The sequence below is a fragment of the Anomaloglossus baeobatrachus genome, chromosome 1 (genome assembly GCF_048569485.1).
Source record: "Anomaloglossus baeobatrachus isolate aAnoBae1 chromosome 1, aAnoBae1.hap1, whole genome shotgun sequence".
In the NCBI taxonomy this organism is placed as follows: domain Eukaryota; kingdom Metazoa; phylum Chordata; class Amphibia; order Anura; family Aromobatidae; genus Anomaloglossus; species Anomaloglossus baeobatrachus.
Window position 1 is genome coordinate 793,447,108 of NC_134353.1, and position 23,736 is coordinate 793,470,843.

General features: G+C 43.4%; 1 protein-coding gene across 1 annotated transcript in view; it reads right to left on the minus strand.

The window, feature by feature from the left end:
* The window catches only part of LVRN (laeverin), a 237,581-nt gene that overhangs the window by 65,934 nt on the left and 147,911 nt on the right, over positions 1-23,736 (minus strand). The window contains exons 12-13 of the mRNA XM_075341890.1: positions 10,994-11,130; positions 1,300-1,355 (exon numbers count right to left, since the gene is read on the minus strand). Coding sequence (XP_075198005.1) covers positions 1,300-1,355; positions 10,994-11,130 — 193 coding nt within the window. The remainder of the gene's footprint in view (positions 1-1,299; positions 1,356-10,993; positions 11,131-23,736) is intronic.

Genomic DNA, 23,736 nt, shown 5'->3' on the forward strand with positions numbered 1-23,736 from the left:
GTTGCGTTGTTTGTGGAGCGTTGTGTGTCTGTAGCGTTGTGTGTGTGTGTTGCGCGGTTTGTGTGGGTGTGGTGTGTTTTGGGGGGAGGTATGTTTTGTGCAATGTGTGTGTTGTGCGGTAATGTGCGTATATTTATGTATGCCGCGGTGTTTGTGTGTTGGGTGTTGTGTGTGTGTGGCGTTGTCTGTGTGTGTGTGGGTGTCTGTGTATGGCGGTGTTTGTGGTTCCCAGTGTGTGTGTGGTGTGTTGTGTGTGTGTGTGTTGGGGGGAGGTGTGCCCCTCCCATCGTGCTCCATCCCCCATGCTGCGCACCCCCCATCGTACCCCATGCTGCGCACCCCCCATCGTGCTCCATCCCCCATGCTGCCCACCCCCCATCGTGCTCCATCCCCGATGCTGCGCACCCCCATCGTGCTCCATCCCCCATGCTGCGCACTCCCTATCGTGCTCCATCCCCCATGCTGCGCACTCCCCATCGTGCTCCATCCTCCATGCTGCGCACCCCCCATCGTGCTACATCCCCCATGCTGCGCACCCCATCGTGCTCGATCCCCCATGCTATAATAGTTCTCCTATTATACTCAGAGAGGAGTATAATAGGAGGACTATAATAGGAGGAGTAGTCCTGGGGGGAGAGGAGTATAATGCCGGCTCCCTGCACATGTGTACCGGGAGCTGGTGTACGCTGGTAACTATGATACACATCGGGTAACTAAGGGACCTTAGTTACCCGATGTGTATAATGGTTACCAGCGTTCACCGGCTCCGTCAAGATCCCAGCATCGCAAGGTTATGTCTGGCGCTGCTGGGATCGTGACGGAGCCGGTGTACACTGGTAACTATGATACACATCGGGTAATTAAGGGACCTTAGTTACCCGATGTGTATAATGGTTACCAGCGTTCACCGGCTCCGTCACGATCCCAGCAGCGCAAGGTTATGTCTGGCGATGCGTGCGGAGGGCCGGGGCGAGTGGCCAATCCATGCGGAGGGCGGGGCCAGGCCGAGGCGAGCGACCAATCCGTGCGGGGGGGCGGGGCCATGGCGAGCCCAGCGGCCAATCAGCTTTGTGTCACCGTAAGGACACAATTTTGGAGCAAGACAGACAGACAGACAGACAGACAGAATAAGGCAATTATATATATAGATTGAAACCTTTTGTGTTTTGGAGACACTCCTGGTTTTGGCATAAAAATATTGATAAAATACTGATCAAAAATACTGATTTATGAATAAAATCTTATATAATTTTTTTTTCTTGTCACTTTTATTAAGGAGTCAGCAATTTCTGTACTTACTTTGCCAATATAAATGCATCATCCATGATCTGCACCCTATTAACCACTGGAAGAGCCTGCATATAATGGAAACAAAATGTAAGCTGAAGCAGAAGTAGCAAATAAGAATGTTAATGTTCATTATTTTCAATTTCATGATACAGTGACAATATATGGTAGGGTAAAACAAATGTACCCTTTTTCAATTTTGTTTTGGCAATGCATTCTAAATGAAACATGAAACCACTGTACAAATAGTTATGATTTAAATATTTTACCATTTTTGGTTTTCCTAGACTTAAAGAGGTGGTTCACTACTTAGTTTTCCAAGCCACATCGATATAACGTTGAGAAACAAGGCTTATTTCAAATACCTTGTGTTGGCAATTCTGTCTGTAAGTGGCGCTATTGCGTTCCGCTCATCCCCATCATGTGACCACCCGGGCTCCATGACCTCTGATGTCCGGTTATGTCACATCAACTTCCAGTTGACCTGATATCACTGATACGGGACCCAGTCTCTATAAATGACTGAGCTGTTGGCGGTGTTTAATTCCTCGTCATATCCCATTATCACTCCTGCTTGTGGCACTCTGCGGTAAAGGAGAGAGCAGGGAGATGCTGGGCTATGATGAACGTTGAAACGCTGCCCACAGCCCAGTCACTCACGGAGACTAGGGCCGGCCTTGGTGGTGTCAGGTCAACTGGAAGTTGACGTCACATCACCGGACATCAGAGGTCACGGAGCCCAGGGGTCACTTGATGGGGATGAGCAGAACGCAATAGCGCCACTCACAAACAGAATTGCAAACACAAGGTATTTGAGAGAAGCCTTGTTTCTCAACGTTATATTGATGTGGCCAGTAATGCTTACTAGTGAACCACCCCTTTAACGATCAGGTTACAAGAGTTTGGGGTATGACTGTAGGTTAAGACTATATAGTAGAGTTCATTGAACTTATGTGAGTGGAATTGAATTCTACTTGAATACTACAAAAATCATTATTGGAATTTTCTGTGGGTGAATTAAGCAAAATGGTGATCAGTTGTTCTCCATTTTACTTAACCATAGAAGGTGGACAAATGGTAACTAAAACAAAAGACACCTAAAATTCAACTCACTGCTCCAGCTGCTGCACTACTCATTGACACCATTAGGTCCTCTGGACCTCTTCTTTCCGTTGTCATGTACCGCATCTCTGGTGTTTTCACTCTAAACCAAGACTTCTAGCCACAATCAGGCATTGAAGGTCACTGAGCATCATAAGATGACAGCACATTACGATGCACAGGACTGCAGGTCCTGCTATAGAGTAAAGACACCAGAGATTAGGCACGCAATGGCAGAAACAAGAGGGAGCAGCAGTGCAGCCAAAAGTAAGTGGTGAGGTAATTATTAGTTTTTAATTTTTTACATCTTGTGTTTATTATGGTCTGGGATCTGGAGATATAATAATAAACATTCAATTTTTGGAGAATTGCTTTTTTGAAAATCAAATATCCCATGAAAATCTGCGCTATTTGACATTTTCAAATCTTGCCAGATCTGCTCATCTCTATTACACAGGGTTAGTGTGTTTTCCCTAAGCTTCTAATTTGTTACCATGAACATGTAAATGTTTGCATAGGGACTACAAACACAATATTTTAAAAAATTGTTAACACTAATTTCTAAATGACTAAATCACATCATTTTCCTGGTACCAGAGGTCCGCTATCTTGTAATAACCCTTGACTCTACCCAGTCCTTCAAACCATACATCCAAGCTCTTGACACCTCCAACTCAAAAATATTTCCAGAATCCATCCTTTACTGAACCCCCAATCTTATAAATTGTTAGTGCATGGCGTCATCATCTCCCACATCAACTAATGCAATATCCTCGTCTATGGTCTCCCTGCTAACACTCTCACACCTCTCAAGTCCGTCCTTAACTTTGCTTCCCAACTAATCCACCTCTCTCCTCACTACTCCTTCACTTCTCTCCTCTGCAAATCCCCAACGTATTAAATTCAAATTACTAGAATTATCTTACAAAGCCATCCATAATCTGTCTCCTCCTCATAGCTCTCAACTAATCTCCCAATGTATTTCAAGACGTAATATCTGGTCCTCCCAAGACCTCCTTTTCTTCTCCACACTTATACGTTCCAACCCAATTGCCTCTCGATTATCTGTCATCCTCTGGAAATCTAGGCCCCAACATATCTGATTATGCAACACATTCAGAACTTTCAGACAGAACCTGAAAATGCATCTCTTCGAGAAAGCTTACAGCCTGCAATAACCCTCTTCACCAGTACCGGAGTTGGCGCGGTTTTCCCCGAAACTGCTGTATAATTTCCCATTAACTTGTTAGGTGTAAACCTGTTCACTGAAATTTATATCTGTATGTTGTATGTAACCCCATTACATGTACAACACCATGGAATCAATGGTCCTGTAAAAAGAAATAATAATTTTTAATAATAATATTAATTTCCAACTTGAGTTATTTTCATTAAAATAAACTGGAGAACTTAAAACTTTTTTTTTTTTACAAAAGTTAACAGTTCTTCAAGGGAATCTGTCAGCAGGTTTTTTCTATTTATTCTGAAAGCAGCATAATGTGAGGGCAGAGAGCCTGATATTTCACTTATTAGGCTGCATGCTGTAGTTTCAATGCAATCAGCATTATAAGCAGGAGATAAACACTAGAGGACTAGAACTCATGTATAGACAATCAGGCTAATATGTGTAACTCTGCCCCTGCCATTGATTAGCAATTTCCTGACAATGCACAGTAAAAACAGGAAGCTGACAATGATGGGTGTGGGTGGGTTGATACACAGCCCAGAAGTCTAAGGGGTACTTCACACACAGCGAGATCGCTACTGAGATCGCTGCTGAGTCACGGTTTTTGTGACGCAGCAGTGACCTCATTAGCGATCTCGCTGTGTGTGACACTGAGCAGCGATCTGGCCCCTGCTGTGAGATCACTGCTCGTTACACACAGCCCTGGTTCGATTTTTTTATTGTTGCTCTCCCGCTGATAAGCACACATCTCTGTGTGACAGCGAGAGAGCAACAATCCTGAATGTGCAGGGAGCAGGAGCCGGCATCTGACAGCCTGGGGTAAGCTGTAACCAAGGTAAACATCGGGTAACCAAGGTGGTTACCCGATATTTACCTTCGTTACCAGCCTCCGCAGCTCTCACGCTGCCAGTGCCGGCTCCTGCTCCCTGCACACGCTAAGCTAAGCGGTGTGCGCTGGTAACTAAGGTAAACATCGGGTAACCATACCCGATGTTTACCTTAGTTACCAGTGTCCGCAGCTTCCAGACGCCGGCTCCGTGCAAGCGCAGCATCGCTTGCACGTCGCTGCTGGCTGGGGGCTGGTCACTGGTCGCTGGTGAGATCTGCCTGTTTGACAGCTCACCAGCGACCATGTAGCGACGCAGCAGCGATCCTGACCAGGTCAGATCGCTGGTTGGATCGCTGCTGTGTCGCTAAAGTGTGACGGTACCCTTAGATTTACTACATTTACATCATGAAGCCCAGTAAGTGATACATTGCTAAAATCAGGTTCTCTATCCATGTTCTATAATATCACAGTTCATATTAACCCTATACTGTGACATTACTGTGTGCAAACCCCTTCCTATGAGTTTACACCTAAGATGCCTAAACAGCGGAAACCCCCCACAAGTGACCCCATTTTGAAAACTACACCCCTCAAAGATTTCATTCAGGGGTATAGTGAGCATTTTGAACCCACAAATGCTAGACAGAATTTGATCATTATATTGATCATTTTCATTTTTTTCACAAAAATGTTGCTTAAGCCCCAGCTTTCTCACTGTTGTAAGAGATAAAATGAAAAAGTGGACCATATAGTTTATTACCCAGATTCTTATGAGTGCAGCAATAAAAATACATGTATTCAAAAAGTTCTGTTTGGACAAACATGAGGGCTTGGAAGACAGAGAGCACTATCTGAATTTTGGAACACAAATTTGGCTGAAGATTTCGGGCACCACGTCACATTGGCAGGGCCCTCACGGTGCCTAAACAGCACAAACCCTCCCAACAAGTGACTCCATTCTGGAAACTACACCTCTCAAGGACTTTATCCATGGGTACAGTGAGCATTTTGAGCCCACTGGTACTACACAGAATTTGATAACATTAGATCATTATACTGGAAATTTATTTTTTTTCATGAAAATGTTGCTTTTTCCCCAAATTTGTAATTTTTAAGAATGGGCAATAGGAAAAAACAGACCCCTAAAATTTGGTATGAATTTTCTCCCGAACCCAAACTGTTTTTACTTTTTCACATTTTTTATTTCTTTTCTTTTTTTCACCTAGTCCCTCTTTGGGACATGAATATTTTTCACTTTGATAACTGATCTCATGTACTGTAACACAATATTACAATAATAAAAAAAAGTATGCATGCAAATGCACCCAATGTATTTGTATATTTAACAATTAATGTTAAAAGTAATCTAGATTACATATGGAAGAGAAGAAGCTGCTATGACTAAGGGCCATGCGTGCGTGAAAAGCTTGAGCGTTGGCTATGCTATGTTTGTCTGATTGTCCCTGACTGGATAGCATTTCTTGTGAGGAGCGCAGAAGTTCATGCCACAGAAAAGATGCGCTGAATTCATTAAGTGGTATACGCCTCTTTAAGAATTCAGAGCATCATTCACACGTGAACCCTTCTTTAAGACTGGCTTGCGCAACACCAGTCTTATTGCATCTGCCGATTCCAGAGTGTTTAGGACTTCCATGCATGCAAAATAAGAGAAGAATTTGGCTTTGGTAATCCAATTACAAATAATTTAATGTTTTAGCCTCACATTCCGGACCTTCATCAGAACATAATGGATTAATGTAGGAGAAGAAGTTCCTGGAGACACAGCACAGAGGTAAAGTGACCATAGTCGCATGTTTATTCATTTTTATCTATGCACTATAGCCAGATAGGAGAATGAGGAGACATTATGCCAGAAAGGAGAGATTTAGCTGAGATGTTATGGTTACTGTCCCCTGTTCCCAGCTGCTGAGTTATAATCCCATATGTTTATGTATATACTTATGCAGATGTAAGCTGGGTTGGGGCAGAGGAGCATATGACTTTTGTGCCAGTCCCTATCAGCTGCCAAGCCAGCATTGTGTTTTTAAATGTGTGGACCTGGCCACATCACCAACTACCTAACACTGCCACGTAGCACGCAGTGCATTGCTGCATCTACTGGCTGACATCACAAAGAAAGCCTGATTCTTCCTGTACCTGCCAAAATGGATATCCAAGCAACAGCGTCAGATAGGTGGTGAGCAACACAGAAGGTGAGCGTTGTGTGGCTGGCTATAGGACCATCATACTGCAAATTGGGGGGCTATGGAGCCATCAAATTGTGTATAGTGTTTATTGAGATATACTGCATATAGGGGGCTATGTGTCAAACATACTGCATATAGACGGTTATGGGGCTATAATACTTCATATAAAATAGTTATGGGGCCATAATACTTTGTAAAGGAGGCTATAAGGCCATTATACTATCTTCAGAGTGCTTTGGGAGTATCATACTACATATAGGGGACTATAGGGCATTATACTGTGTGTAGGTGAGCTATTGTGCTCATCAACTGTGTATAAGGGAGTATGGGTGCCATCATACTGAGTTTTACTGGTTTTGGTAGCCATCCTACTGTGTATAGTGAATTGTGTGAGCCATCATACTATGTATGGGAGGCTGTTGCATTGTATTACATACGGGGTCTGTGGGAGCCAATTTACTGCATATGGGGGGGCTCTGGGGCCATCATACTGAATATGGGGCTACTATAGTGGTATTGTCCACGAAGAGGGATAGAGTGGCTCAACTCCAAAGTCCATTAAAATAGATTTATTGTTCCAAAAAAAGTGTGCATAAAATAGGCAGTGGTGAAGCTAGGTACGAGGAGCCAAGGTTCTTGGGGAGCTCATACCCGGCTTCACCACTGCCTATTTTATTCACACTTTTTTGGAACAATAAATCTATTTTAACGGGCTTTGGAGTTAAGCCACTCTTTCCTTCTTCGTGAATAATTCTCTGGATATTTGCCTTATTGAGTGTATGCAACTCCTCGTACGTGCTGCTTAAAGGGATTGGTGCCGCTTTTCTACTGCCACTGAAATTGTGAAGGTAAACCCGATTAGTGCAGGATCACTTTTCTCTATTGTTTGTTACTATAGTGGTATTATACTATGTGGGCGCTTAATTCTTTGCTAGTGTCAATCTAAAGTCATCATCATAATGTGAGGAGCATTTGGACGGCATCAAACTCTATGGGGACAGTGACAGGGGTTGTGTGAGAAAACACTAAGGGGCTTCGGTATGGTCACAATTACTGTTTCAGTGCCATAATACATGTCCTTCTCCCTGCCTATAAAAGGTAGGAGGTATGCCCTTTTCTGACTGCAACTATGCATCTTGACACTTGCTACTCTATCAAATATATAAAGGGCTAAGCAAAAATGAGTACACCCCTTTTAAAAGTAAGGTTATAACCATGGCCTCTCCTGCTCCCATCTACTAATGCTCTCTCTGCTTCTCCTCACTGCTGGGGATAGCTCTCCAAATCCTGGCCCTCCTCACCAAATCCCCATTGTCACATCGAACTGTCATCCACACTAACACAAATTTCTGCAACCCTTCTAACCTTATACCCATTCACCCAGCCCCGCTCCCCCAGTCCCACTAACAGGAGCTCTGTTGAACGCTCGCTCTGTCTGAAGTAAACTTTCCTACATCCATGATCTTTTCATCATTAGTAAACTTTCCATTCTTGGCATCATAGACACCTGGCTCAGCCCCTCTGACACAACCTCTCCTGCTGCACTTTCTTATGGTGGTCTCCAACTCTCTCACACACCCCGCCCCAGTAACAAGCATGGTGGAGGAGTTGGTTTGCTCCTGTCCAACCAATGCTCCTTTACACCAATTCCACCACCACCCTCTGTTACTCTCCCCTCTTAAACTTTCACACCCTCGCAGAAATCTCAATCACCTTGACTTACACTCACTTTCTCAGTCTCTTTTCCCTCTTGCAGACATTGCTTCTTCACACGATGGAGATGCTGCTACCACTTTATACAACACCACCATCTCTGCAGCTCTCGAATCAGCTGCCCCCCTCACACACATAAAAACCCGCACAATCAACAGGCAACCCTGGCACACGAGTCACACTAAAGAATTGAGACAGTGTTCCAGAATCGCTGAGTGCAGATGGAAGAGGTCTCATTCCACCGAGCACTTCGTCACATACAAACAAGCTCTCACCACTTTCAAGTCTGCACTCACTGCTACAAAACAAACCTACTTCTCATCTCTCATATCTTCTCTATCTCACAACCCTAAACAGCTATTCAACACTTTCAACTCTCTCCTCCATCCCCCAACACCACATCACTCTCCTCTCATCTCAGCTGAAGACTTTGCCTCTTTCTTCAAGCAGAAGATTGACAACATCAGAGCAAGCTTTGGCCCACAATCACCACAGCCACTCGTCACAACTACTCAGCCTTCTTCCTCCAATTCCAGCTTCTCCACCATGACAGAAGATCATCTTTCCACTCTACTCTCAAGATCACATCTCATAACCTGCCTGCTTGATCCACTCCCATCCCACCTTATCCCCAATCTCACCACAGTCTTCTTGATGACCCTCACCAATCTCTTCAACCTATCACTAACAACTGGTGTATTCCCTTCATGCTTTAAACATGCCTCCATTACACCCATCCTCAAAAAGCCCTCCCTTGACCCTTCCTTTATGTCAAACTATCGCCCCATATCACTTCTCTCCCATGCCTCAAAATTACTGGAACAGCATGTCCATCTTGAACTGTCCTCCTACCTCTCTTCCTGCTCCATCTTTGACCGGTTACAATCTGGCTTCCGACTCCATCATTCCACTGAAACTGCCCTAACCAAAGTCACTAACGACCTACTAACCGCAAAAGCCAAGCGACACTACTCTGTCCTCCTCCTCCTGGACCTGTCCTCTGCCTTTTACACAGTAGACCTCTCCCTTCTACTACAAATTCTATCGTCTCTGGGCATCACAGACTTGACGCTATCTTGGATCTTCTCATACTTAACCAACCGAACTTTCAGCGTCTCCCACTCTCACACCACTTCCTCATCTCGCCCCCTATCTGTCGGTGTCCCCCAAGGTTCAGTTTTTCGAACCCTGCTGTTCTCCATCTACACCTTTGGCTTGGGACAACTCATTGAGTCCCACGGCTTTCAGTTTCATTTCTACGCTGATGAAATGCAGATCTACTTCTCTGGACCTGACATCACCTCCCTACTAACCAGAATCCCACAATGTCTGTCTGCTATTTCATCCTTTTTCTCTGCTCGATTCCTAAAACTGAACATGGACAAAACAGAATGCATTGTCTTCAGAATTCATTGTCATTGAGGGCATGAATCAGAGAGGCAGCAGAGAGACGAAATGCAACCCTGAAGGAGCTGCAGAGTTAACAAGCAAAGACTGTGGTATCTGTCCATTCCACCACAATAAGCTGTACACTCTATAGAGCTAGCTTTTATGAAAAAGTGGCCAAAATGAAGTATTTACGTACACTCAAAAATTGTAAAGCTCAGTTTGATATTGCCAAAAGATATGTGGCAGACGCCCTAAATTTATGGAGGAAGATGCTGAAGTCAGTGAAGATCAAAAAGTTCAATTTTGGTCTTAACTGACCACAGCACCTTCCTCCAAAAATTCCCCCAAGAACACCCTACCCATAGTGAAACATGGTGGTGGCAGCATCATGCTGTGGAGATGTTTTTTGGAAGCAGGGACAGGGAAAATGATCTGAACTGGGGGAAGATGGATTGTGCAAAATACAGGGATATTCTTGATCAAAACCTATTTCAGTCTGTCAGTGATTTGAGATTGGGACGGAGGTTCACATTCCACCAAAACAATGACCCAAAGCATACTGCTAAAGTACCACTTGAGTTAAATGTGGGACTGTATTGGAGTGGCTTAGTCAAATTACAGACCTTAATCCATTTGAGAGTTTGTGGCAAACTTGAAGATTTCTGTTGACCAGAGAAATCAATCTAACTTGAATGAGCGAGAGCAGTTTTGCCTTGATGAATTGGCAAAAATCCCAGTGGCAAGATGTGGAAAGCTCACAAAGACGTATCCAAAACGACTTGCAGTGCTAAGTGCCGCAAAAGGAGGCTCTACAAAGTACTGACTTTATGGTGGTGAATAGTTATGCACACTGTAGATTTCACTTATTTTTTCCAATTTGCTTCACAGTAAAAAGAAAACCAAATGTTCACAGTTGTAGACATGTTCTTTACATAAAGTGATGCAACCTTCAAAAAAACTGGAAAAAAATCCAGGTTGTGAGGTAGAAAAACATGAAAAATGCCAAGGAGGTGTATACATTTGCAAGGCACTGTATATGGATACTGTATATTAGTAGGGGGAATCAATTAGGATTCATGGTTTCTATGTATGCCCCTCCTGGGTTCCCCGATTCTCAAATGTAAAAGCACCCCAATGTGTGTATATGTATGCATACTGTATGTGTTGGTAAGATGGGTCTGTAGGTAGAAGTATAAAATGTATTTGATATTTGGGGAATAATTACTAAATCTTTAAAATAAACATTTTTTTTCTAAAAAAAAAACAAATTAACAGATTTACCACAATATCTTCTTCAAGCTTCTTTCCGATGTTGTTCCAATTTTTGTCATCATAATTTGTTTTGTAGTAACTAGTGACATTAATGTTTATTAGAATCCATTCATCATCGTTTGTAGTCTTCATTTCAGGGACAATTTCTAAGAATGTAAAGTAAAACTACATTTTGAATGTTAATTTGCCAAATAATGTTGTCTCAATTAATCAATTACAACAGAATAAATCAGAAAATGGTGTGATAATAGGTTTACATTTGATGCTCCATACTGTTCTCTAGGTTTTTAACCAGTCAGGGGGCATTATTATTAATGAAGTAAGATATTATAACTTGCGCACCACTAGCAGATTTGCCTAAAATATACAATGCTAACCCAAAAGCACCACACCTTGAAAATAATCTCCAATAAATGTAACAAATGGTGTGTGACGTTAGATGCATCTTTGCATAACAAGTTGCTGTACAAAATAGAAATGATTTGCACACACTTGACACATTGGTCAAATTATAGTAAAGTTCATTATACCAGTTTTTGCGATATACAGTGCCTTGAAAAAGTATTCATACCCTGAGAACTTTTCCATATTTTTCCATGTTACACCCACAAATTTAAATCTAATTTATTAGGATTTTATGTGATATGCCAACACAATGTAACAAGAATGTGTGAAATGTAAAGGAAATGATACAATGTTTTCTATATATCTTAAAAATATACAGTGGAACCTCACTTAACGAGTAACCCACTTAACAAGAATTTCGCTTAACAAGCAAAGCTTTCTGTAAATTTGTAACTCGGTTTACGAGAAAGCTTTGCTGTACGAGGAAAATCCTCACCGCACACACTTCCGGTTCCGTACATCCACCGCGCTCTGACCCGCACTTGCAGTCCATACAAACACACACATGCACGCACAAAACACGCACAAAAATACACACACGCACAGACATACAGTATTATGCTCACCTTACCTTCCATTCCATCGCCGGTCTCATGGTTCTTGTAGTTCGCCGGCTCATCGCGACGAGGGAGGAATTCTCGTGGCGAACTACAAGACCCAGGAGGCCAGCGATTGAACGGAAGGTAAGGTGAGCATAATATGTGTACCTTCAGTTTCATCGCCACCCTCCTGGGTCCTGTAGTTCACCGCTCCAGGATGTGTATCGGCAAGCATGGCGACAAGGCAGGAACTTTGGCTGTCAGACGCTACTCAAAGGCAGTGAGCTGGCCAATCAGAGGCAAGCGGCTCCTGCCTTTGACGTCAACGCTCTAGCAGCGGACGTTCTGCCCTCGTCGTTATGGTAACCCGATACACAGCCCGTACCAGCGAACAGCAAGTCCCAGGAGACCGGCGATGGAAGGGAAGGTAAGGTGAGCATAATATGTGTGTGTGTGTGTGTGTGTGTTTGTGCGTGGGTGGAATGGAACAATAGGGGACCAGGATGGGACATTTAACAAGTTGTGGAACGAATTGTCTGCATTGCAATGATTATCTATGAGAAATCTTGCTTTGCTGAACGAATAACTTGGTTAACAAGCACACTCCCAGAACGGATTGTTCTCGTTAACCAAGGTTCCACTGTAAATTTGAAAATTGTGACATGTATTCAGCCCCCCTGAATCAATACTTTGCAGGTACCACATGTCACTGCAATTACTGCTTCAAGTCTATTGGAGATGTCTCTACCAGCTTTTCACATTAGAGGCTCTAATTTTTGATAGTGATATTGGATGTAACAGGAGGGGGTGTTGTGAGTCCTAAAATATCAGGTGCTCAAGCCTCAAAGTACACGTCTTCCCATATGACCTCCCTGCCACTTAAAAGAAGATTTCTATATATGTAATTATAATATACCACTGTTGCTAACACTGAAAGTTAGTTATAGAGGACAAACAAAAGACTGAGATATTAAACAGGCACTTCTCATCAGTGTTCACCAAGAAAATGACTGTACCAGGGATTATTCAACAAGTGAAAAATTAAAGTTCATCACCCGATATAATTAATTTAACACAAGAAGAAGTACGCCTGCGTCTGAGTAAATTAAACATTGACAAATTCACCCAGGCCTGATGGCATTCATCCACGAATATTGAGGGAATTGAGCTCCGTAATTGACAAACCACTGTATCTCATCTTTTTAGACTTGCTTGTAACAGGGTTGGTTCCTCAGGATTGGAGGATTTCTGATGTGGTACTAATATTTAAGAAAAGTAAGAGGGTGCATCCAGGCAACTATCGTCCAATAAGCCCGACATCAGTAGTGTTCAAAGTTTTTGAGGGCATTTTAAGGGATGACATACAAAAATATATTGCAGAAAATAATATAATAAATGACTGACAGCATGGATTTATGAAAGATAAGTCATGTCTAACCAACATGTTGGGGTTCTATGAGGCAGTAAGTGCAAATCTGGATATTGGTAATGCAGCTGATGTGATTTATTTGGACTTTGCAAAGGCATTTGATACTATACCACATAATAGCCTTATACTAAAGCTCCAGAAGCAAGGAATAGGGGAACTATGCAACTGGCTAAGGAATTGGCTAAAAGATAGGAAACAAAGAGTAGTCATAAATGGTATATTCTCTAAGTGGGCTATAGTCAGCAGTGGGGTGCCGCAGGGATCTGTGCTAGGACCGATTATTTTTATTCTCTTTATTAATGACCTTGTAGATGGGATTGATATTAAAGTGTCAGTCTTTGCTGATGACACCAAACTATGTAGGATATTAAAAACTGACCTTGATAGTACAATATTACAAAAAGATCTGGATAAGATGTCAAAATGGGCAGATACTTGGCAAATGAGATTTAATGTTGATAAATGTAAAGTAATGCACCTAGGACGGAGTAATCCTATAACTGCGTATACATTAAATGGAAGTAAACTTGGGACTACAGATCAGGAGAAGGACTTGGGTATTCTTATTACAAATAAGCTGAGCAGCAGCACTCAATGTCAAGCAACAGCTGCTAAAGCAAACAAGATTTTAGGATGTATAAAAAGAGAGATTAGATCCCGTGATCCCAACGTATTGTTGCCCCTCTATAAATCACTTGTAAGGCCACATCTGGAATATGGGATCCAGTTTTGGGCTCCACATTTTAAAAAGGACATTCAGAAGTTCGAGTCAGTTCAAAGGCGGGCAACTAGACTATTACAAGGAATGGAAGGCCTCCCATATGATGACAGGTTGAAAAAGTTAGATATGTTTAGCTTAGAAAAAAAACGTCTTCTAGACCCCTCAACAATACTGAGCTATTGGTTTTGAACAAAGGCTTGTCCTTTGTCCCTACCACTGATTTCAATGAGTTTACAGCAATTAAGGATCTTAACTTAATTGCTAGACGCCTTAAGTGGAAAAACAATTTTGACAGACAAAATGAGAAATCATCAGCTGAACTAGGAATCCCAGGAGACCTCCTAGAAGACGTCAGATTACTCTTTCATCTGAGTGATACCAACCCCAACGACTTGGGTGAAGGGCCATTCACGGACCTTAAAAATAGAAGCATGAAAACACCGCCTACCTGTGCAGAGACTGATGCAATAGATGTTTTCGTCAATTTGGTGACAGATGACATAAAAAACAGCACAAGAACACATAGGGGTCAATATAACCTGTCAAAAACGGAGATGCTAAGTCTGCAAACCTTGGAAAGGGACTCCAGTATCACCATTAAGCCCTCTGACAAGGGGGGCAACGTGGTGATACTGGACTCCCAAGACTACAAGAACATCTGTCTTGAGATCCTCAATGATGAGGCATGCTATACCAGACTTGATTCGAGTCCAACTCAGAGATTCAAAAATGAACTAAGGAATATGTTAGACGAAGCTCTTGACTTGAATCTTATTAACAAAAATGAGTTTGATTACCTATTACCTACTTTTCCAGTAATGGCAACATTCTATATCTTGCCAAAAATACACAAGGGGTGTAACCCGCTGAGGGGTCGCCCTATTGTGTCGGGTATTGGTAGTATAACAGAGAAATTGAGCATCTATGTTGATAGGATTTTAAGACCGTTTGTGGTGTCCCTTAATTCGTATTTAAAGGACACAACTGACTTCCTACGTAGAATTGACGATATGTATCTCGAGGAAGGCATGCTCCTGTGCAGTATCGACGTGGAGGCTCTATATTCATCTATCCCCCATGAGGCGGGAGTGGAGGCAGTGAGGTATTTTCTAAGTACTAGAGGGAACCAATATATGCAGCACAATGACTTTGTCATTAAGGCCCTTACGTTTTGTTTGACCAGGAACGTCTTCACCTTCGATGGGAGGTTCTTCCATCAGCTCAGGGGGACTGCGATGGGGACGTGTTGTGCCCCATCGTATGCCAACCTCCTCCTGGGCTGGTGGGAGGAGAAGGTGGTTTTTGGTGGCCTGATAGACACGGAGGACGTCGTCTTGTGGACTAGGTACATTGACGACGTCTTCCTTGTCTGGAATGGCTCGGAGGTGGAGTTCCACACTTTCATGGCCAAATTAAATAATAATAACATTGGCCTACGCTTCACTAGTGAAGTAGGTGGAGACAAGCTGGCGTTCCTCGATGTTTTAGTCGAGAGAGGACCAGAGGGTCGCCTTGGTACAACAACTTTTAGAAAGGCCACCTCCTCAAACTCCCTGCTAAAGTGGGAGAGTGCTCACCCTGTTTCCCTTAAAAGGGGGATCCCTAAGGGACAGTTTACAAGAATGCGGAGAAACTGTTCAGACAATGCGGCCTTTAAAGCACAGTCAGATGACCTGGTGGGACGCCTGAGAGAGAGGGGCTACCCTGAGCAGGTCATTAGGAAGGCCTACAAGTCCACATGCGGCTTGGATCGGAGCTCTTTACTACATCCTAACAACCAGAATGCCACCACCACGGACACCTTAAGGTTCATTACAACGTTTAACAATGGTTCAGTGGACTTAAGGAAAATACTATCGAAACACTGGCCCATATTACACATGGACCCTGCGATCGACAAATATCTCTTGGATTACCCATCTGTCACTTATAGAAAGGCGAGATCTTTAAGTGACAGATTGGTCCACAGTCATTTCCAAGAGAAAACAGCTAAAAAAAGTGATGTAAAAGGCTGTTTTAAGTGTTACGATTGCATCAATTGTAAGTATATGGAAGAAGGAAAGGATTTCAAAAATTCAACAGGCAGTAAATCATACTCCTTGAGGTCGTTTATAACTTGCAAATCAAAGGGGGTGGTGTATAAGGTGAGCTGTGGTTGTGGTAAGCTGTATGTAGGCAAGACCATCAGGGAGCTGAGGCGCAGAGTGGGGGAACACAAAAATGACATTCTAAATAAAAATGATACACCAGTGGCAAGACACTTCAATACTTCCCACAATGGCGATTTGGGAAGCTTCAGAGTAATGGGCATTGATCTGATCCATCCTCCCTTACGTGGTGGAAATTGGAATGCTTCTGGATATACACCCTGGGTACTATGGTACCAGTTGGTCTAAATGAATCCCTCTCCTTTTCCCCTTTTCTAGGAGCACCTTAGAAATAGGGGCCTATTTAGGAGGGAGAGTCGACGCCCGAGTGGGGGCACCACGGGCGTGGGTTATAATAGGGTGCCGACCCCCACATGTTAGGTAGGGTGCATTTACATCTAGGGTCAGTGATTAGTATGCACCTTAGTCTCGCCTATCCACCCCTATAAGGTGAAAAGAGAAACACATATAGATGATCCTGCCCCCCACTGTGTATAACAACAAACAACATACATTCAAGTACCCCTAGTGTCCCCCTGGCCGTCTCTGTTTAGTCTTAGCCCTCTCTCTGTGGGTCCCATCTGGTTATCAATTGACCCTGGATGTGCTTTTTCCGACAATGTTTTGGATTGGGCCTGAGCCTATCCGGAAAAAGCCCTCTGTTTTTTAATCTTTTTCTAAGTTTTTCTCTTGTTTACACTAATTGGGCTGCACCGACCTAGTGCGTTCCCTTTTCTATTCTAATTTACTATAAGTATAAACCTGATCTGTGACGTTGCTATTATACACCGGCATTCTTTATGTGGACTCGTGCCCAATGCCTTGTAACTAGAAATACAGCTTTGGTTTTGTGAACCGAGGTTGCTAGGCAGCGCCAACACATGTACCCTTTCAATGGGGCTGTTTGCGTTCCACTCACCCGGATGTGAGGTCATCGGGTGAGGAGGATGACGCTTTCTAAGTGACGCTGCTTTGAATGATGCGTAACTTCCGTCCCGGAGGCATTCTGGGAGTGCGCGTCATCATTCCTACCAATCCGCGCATGCGCTGTGCTATATTTGGAGCGTACTCCAAATGCTAAGCGCGGCAAGCTTGAATCAGGTCCGACATACGCCTGGATGCGGTGAGTTAATACAACCATGGGGCATGATAAACGTAGCCTATATGGCAGTTCCCAGGGCATATTTTTGATATGTATTTATTGCTATTGTAGTGAATCTGGCACCTGTGGAGGGTCATGTTAAAGCGATGCTTAGTGACGTCCACAGCTGATATCCTACTTGGACTCCCCTGATGATCCAGTTTGAAATGTTGGGAGTGGGAACCACTGAAATTGCCTGACTGAGGTTATCTGGCTATATGGGATTTGATGTGCTGGGAAACAGCCCCCCTGTTATGGAGCCGGTAACTTGCAATTAATGCCTGCCTGTCATCTTGGGATTTGGTAAGACCATTCCTTATTTGAGAGGAATATTTTCAGTTTAATTCCTCAGTGTAATAAAATCTGCCTATAATACACGTTGAGACAGGCTCCTTTGTCCGGGGATCTGAAATATGATTAACCCTTTGTGTATTTACTACAGCTGGATGGAGTGCTTGTTGGCATGTCTACCTACTAAAAATTAAACCAGCTGAGGCAGTCCGTTTATCTAGGATCTCAATATCCCTATATTTGGATCTGGTTAATCGTCTCATTATTGGGACGATTGTGAACCTTGGTTTTAACTCAATTTATGAACTACAGTTCATTTTTATATATGGAATAGTAAAAGTTATGTTTTATGTTTGATTATTCTATTGGCTCATTGTATTGGCACAGTTATTGGTCCAGCTACTTAATTAATTACCACTGTGGATCTAGTCCTGTATATTGCTAACTTTCTATTGATTTCCTCAGCACACACAACATTGTTGGTTATGAGTGACTAAGGGACAAAATATATAATTGATGGAGGAAGGTTGAACTAGATGGACCTAGGTCTTTTTTCAACCTATGTAACTATGTAAAACACACTATTCAAACAGCAATATTTTCAAACTTACTATTATACAAGGACAAATAATACCACTACACAAAGTTCACTACTATGACCACTACATAGTGAGTACATCATATTATAATATATCCATTACCTCTACAGAACCACACTCATTATACAAAGACCAATACTGCCACTATTCAAGTACCAATACCTAATGACTGAAATTCATTAAAGGGGTGGTCCGCTACTCAGCATTCGTGGTCACATCAATGTAAAGCTCCTTAACAAAGCTTTTCTCAGTTTCCTTGTGTAGTACATTTTGCCTCTGAGTGGCGTTATACCCAAGCACAGTGCTGCTCGCTTGAGTGGTTTGCACTCGAAACTTATTTAAACTTCGAACCCGAACTTTGTTTTTTTGGAAGTCGGTTTCCGAACCTGAAACTTGAACCTCAGGGTCACTCATCTCTAGTCTCTACAGCTTCTTATACACTGTATGTTAGTCCCCACAGCTCTCTATACACTGTATGATGGTCTCTACTGCTCCCTATATCCAATATGATGGTCCCAACAGCTCTCTATACACTGTATCACTGTATAATGGTCCCTGCAGCTCCCTATATATAGTATGATGGTATATACCATTATACAGTGTATAGGGAGCTCTAGGGCCCCACAGCTCCTCATGCACTGTATGATGGTCCCCACAGCTCCCTATATACAGTAAAATAGTCACTACAGCGCCCTATATTCTGTACGATAATTTCTACAGCTCCCTATATACTGTATGATGGTCCCCACAACTGCCATGATTAAGAATCTACGTGCTCGAAATGCGTAGACAGTGTCTATTGCTTGTTTTGATTTTTTCCATTTTAAACTACACAATAAATGTGATGATTTAATATCAAACTTTTGAACTTTCCTGGTGCCTACAGCTCCCTATATCTTGTATTATGTCTCTTATAACCTCTTATATACTACATTATGTTCCCACTTCTCCCTATTTATAGTATGATGGCACCATAACCTGTTATACACTTTATTATGACCCCACTTCTTCGTATATATAGTATGATGGCGCTCTTCTATTAATATAGTTTAACCCCTTCACGACCTTACGATTTTCCATTTTTTGCTTTTATTTTTTTTATGCTTTTGTTTTTTCGTCCCCTTCTTCAAAGAGCCATAACTTTTTTTTATTTTTCTATGCACATAGCCATATCAGAGCTTGTCTTTGTGTTTCAAGTTGTACTTTTGAATGACAACATTCATTTGATTATGTTATGTACTGGAAAACAGAAACAAAAATTCCAAGTGCCTTAAATTTGCAATTCCACAATTATTTTTTGGTTTTGTTTTTTTAATTTTCCAGGTTTACTATATGGTAAAACTGACCTGGCAATATTATTATATACAGATACCAAACATGTGTAGTTTGTTTTTTATTTAAGTGGTAAAAAAAAGTGGAAATTGATAACAGTAAAAATGTTTGTGTTGCTACACATACCATATTAGGCTAGACACAATATTCTGATTGCATTTTATTGGAATGTTACAGAGGCCAAAATAATCGTAATTTTGATGTTTCAATTTTTTTTTCGTTCTGCCTTTTATCAAAATATAAAATAAATTAATCTTATTGGTAGATTGAGCTTTGATGAATGCAGTGATACTAAATATGTGTATTTTTCGTTTTATAAAATGCACCAGATTATAAGACGCACGCCAAATTAGGAGAAAAAAAAGGTGAAAAAAAAAAACATGGGGTCCGTTTTATAGTCTGGTGGTGTCTTACCAGGGAGAGGGGGTAGCAGCGGAGCGGGAGTCACAGAAGGCAGAGGCGGGAGGTACTGGAGTACGGTGATGCTGGCAATGGTAGAAAGGGAGGCCCAGATACTCACTGCGGTCTCTGCTCTGTGCAGGGCTGGTGACGCCGCTCTACTCTGTGCGGCGGGCGGTGAGACACCGGTCATTCTGAAGATGTCAGCGGTTTACGGTGAGGGCTTCAAATAATGGCGGTCGGAGTCGGCGCGTGCGCAGATGAGAGCTTGAGCTGAGAGCTCCATCTGCGCAGGTGCTGACTCTAGGCGCCATTATTTGAATCCCTGACCGCCAACATCTTCAGAATGACCACGCATCGATCAGAACAGAGCAGCCATGATCTGAGCAGAACAGAGCATCCGCGCTCCGAGCAGAACAGAGCAGCCGCGCTCTGAGCAGAACAGAGCAGCCGCGCGCCGAGCAGAACAGAGCAGAGCCGAGCAGAGTGGCGCCTCCCGATGCACACAACAGCGCCGCGTACTGACCAGCATCCGGTAAGCTACATTCGGATTTTAAGACACACCCCTCATTTTCCTCCCAAATTTTTGGGAGGAAAAGTGCATCTTATAATCCAAAAAATACGGTATTTTTGAATGGAATGGCTTTATGGGAAAGATATTTACCTTTTTATTGTAATGTTCCTTCGGCTAAAATAATTCTGGAGTTTTGATTTGTTTTCTCATTGCGCTGTTTACCAGTCAGATTAATTTATCTTATAATTTAGTAGATCGGACACAGCAATACCAAATATGTAAACTTTTCTTTTTACTGTATTTTATAGTCCACTTAAGGGACTTAAGCCCGCTACACACGCTTCAATATATCTCACAATCCGTCGTTGGGGTCAAGTTGTAAGTGACGCACATCCGGCATCGTTTGTGAGGTATCTGCGTGTGACATCTACGTGCGATCAGGATTGAACACAAAACCATTGATCGCAAACACATCGTATCATTCTCTAGAATTGAGCGTTTTGTTGCACGAACCTAGTCAATTGTAACGTGTGACATCCCTCATACGATTTTGGTGTCTGATGCTATGTGCGCAGGTGTGCGCTCTGCACCGCAGCTTAAAGGTCTGCTTCAGAGCGCAGCTGAAAAGCTTCGTTCTGAAGCGCCTCACAATGTCTGTCATTCACTAATCTCTGTCAGTCGGTCACTATCTCTGTCCCTCACTCTCTGTCCATGTCAGTCTATCCCCCTCTCTCATATACTCACCGATCCCCGATCCCCGGCGCTGCACGGCGTTCACACTGCTCCGGCGGCTTTTACTGTTTTGAAAAAGCCGGCCGCTCATTAAACAATCTCCTATTCCCTGCTTTCCCCGCCCACCGGCACCTATGATTGGTTACAGTGAGACACGCCCCCACTCTGAGTGACAGGTGTCACACTGCACCCAATCACAGCAGCCGGTGGGCGTGTCTATACTGTGTAGTGAAATAAATAATTAAATAATTAAAAAAAACGGCGTGCGGTCCCCCCCAATTTTAAAACCAGCCAGATAAAGCCATACGGCTGAAGGCTGGTATTCTCAGGATGGGGAGCTCCACGTTATGGGGAGCCCCCCAGCCTAACAATATCAGCCAACAGCCGCCCAGAATTGCCGCATACATTATATGCGACAGTTCTGGGACTGTACCCGGCTCTTCCCGATTTGCCCTGGTGCGTTGGCAAATCGGGGTAATAAGGAGTTATTGGCAGCTCATAGCTGCCAATAAGTCCTAGATTAATCATGTCAGGCGTCTATGAGACACCTTCCATGATTAATCTGTAAATTACAGTAAATAAACACACACACCCGAAAAAATCCTTTATTAGAAATAAAAAACACAAACATATACCCTGGTTCACCACTTTAATCAGCCCCAAAAAGCCCTCCACGTCCGGCGTAATCCAGGATGCTCCAGCGTCGCTTCCAGCGTTGCTGCATGGAGGTGACCGGAGCTGCAGAAGACACCACCGCTCCGGTCACCTCCACGCAGGTAATGAAGACAGCCGCGCGATCAGCTGCTGTCACTGAGGTTACCCGCTGTCACTGGATCCAGCGGTGGCCGCGGGTAACCTCAGTGACAGCTCAGCTGATCGCGCTACTCACCGCCGCTCCTATCACCTCCACGCAGCAACTGAGGTGAGTAGCGCGATCAGCTGAGCTGTCACTGAGGTTACCCGCGGCCACCGCTGGATTCAGTGACAGCGGGTAACCTCAGTGACAGCAGCTGATCGCGCGGCTGTCTTCATTACCTGCGTGGAGGTGACCGGAGCGGCGGTGTCTTCTGCAGCTCCGGTCACCTGCATGCAGCAGCGCTGGAAGCGACGCTGGAGCATCCTGGATTACGCCGGACATGGAGGGCTTTTTGGGGCTGATTAAAGTGGTGAACCAGGGTATATGTTTGTGTTTTTTATTTCTAATAAAGGATTTTTTCGGGTGTGTGTGTTTATTTACTGTAATTTACAGATTAATCATGGAAGGTGTCTCATAGACGCCTGACATGATTAATCTAGGACTTATTGGCAGCTATGGGCTGCCAATAACTCCTTATTACCCCGATTTGCCAACGCACCAGGGCAAATCGGGAAGAGCCGGGTACAGTCCCAGAACTGTCGCATATAATGTATGCGGCAATTCTGGGCGGCTGTTGGCTGATATTGTTAGGCTGGGGGGCTCCCCATAACGTGGAGCTCCCCATCCTGAGAATACCAGCCTTCAGCCGTATGGCTTTATCTGGCTGGTTTTAAAATTGGGGGGAACCGCACGCCGTTTTTTTTAATTATTTAATTATTTATTTCACTACACAGTATAGACACGCCCACCGGCTGCTGTAATTGGGTGCAGTGTGACACCTGTCACTCAGAGTGGGGGCGTGTCTCACTGTAACCAATCATAGGCGCCGGTGGGCGGGGAAAGCAGGGAATACGAAATTGTTTAATGGGCGGCCGGCTTTTTCAAAACAGTAAAAGCCGCCGAAGCAGTGTGAATGCCGTGCAGCGCCGGGGATCGGGGATTGGTGAGTATATGAGAGAGGGCTGCTAACTTCAGTAACTTAGGAGATTAGCGGTCACCGGTGAGTCCTTCACTGGTGACCGCTAATCAGTACACGGCACAGACAGAGCCGCAGCATGACCGTGAAGTCGGGTGAAGTTCACCCGAGTTCATTCTGACAGTGCGGCTCTGTCTGTGTCTGCTGTCATCTGCCATTCAGCTCTGCTACATGGCTGTCTGTGTCTGCTGTTAGCGGCCATGTAGCAGAGCTGAATGGCAGATGACATAGTAAAAACGCATCCCTACACATTACACACGCTTGGCAAGTCAATAAATAAAAAAAAAAAAAAAAAGGTGCCCAATGCATACGTCACAGAACACATGATCTAAAGGATCGCACACAAAATTGATCAATTTAACATAGACTACTAACGCACGTGTGACAGCAAATGAACGACCAACGTGCAATCTCATAAGATCCCGTATGCAACCTGGGCGTGTCACATCGCAAATGCGATTGTACAACTAATTGCAACGTGTAAAGTGGGCTTTAGAGCTGCGATTGTCTAGCAGCTTGTGCTACATATAACAGTAAATCAGAAAATGCCAATCTCCTATGAGTGCCAACATTTTCCATGACCCGGGCCGTAATGTTTTCATTTTTCAGGATCTGGAACTGTGTGAGGGCATAATATGTGTATTTTTTTAAAAAATGTTTTATCTTTAATG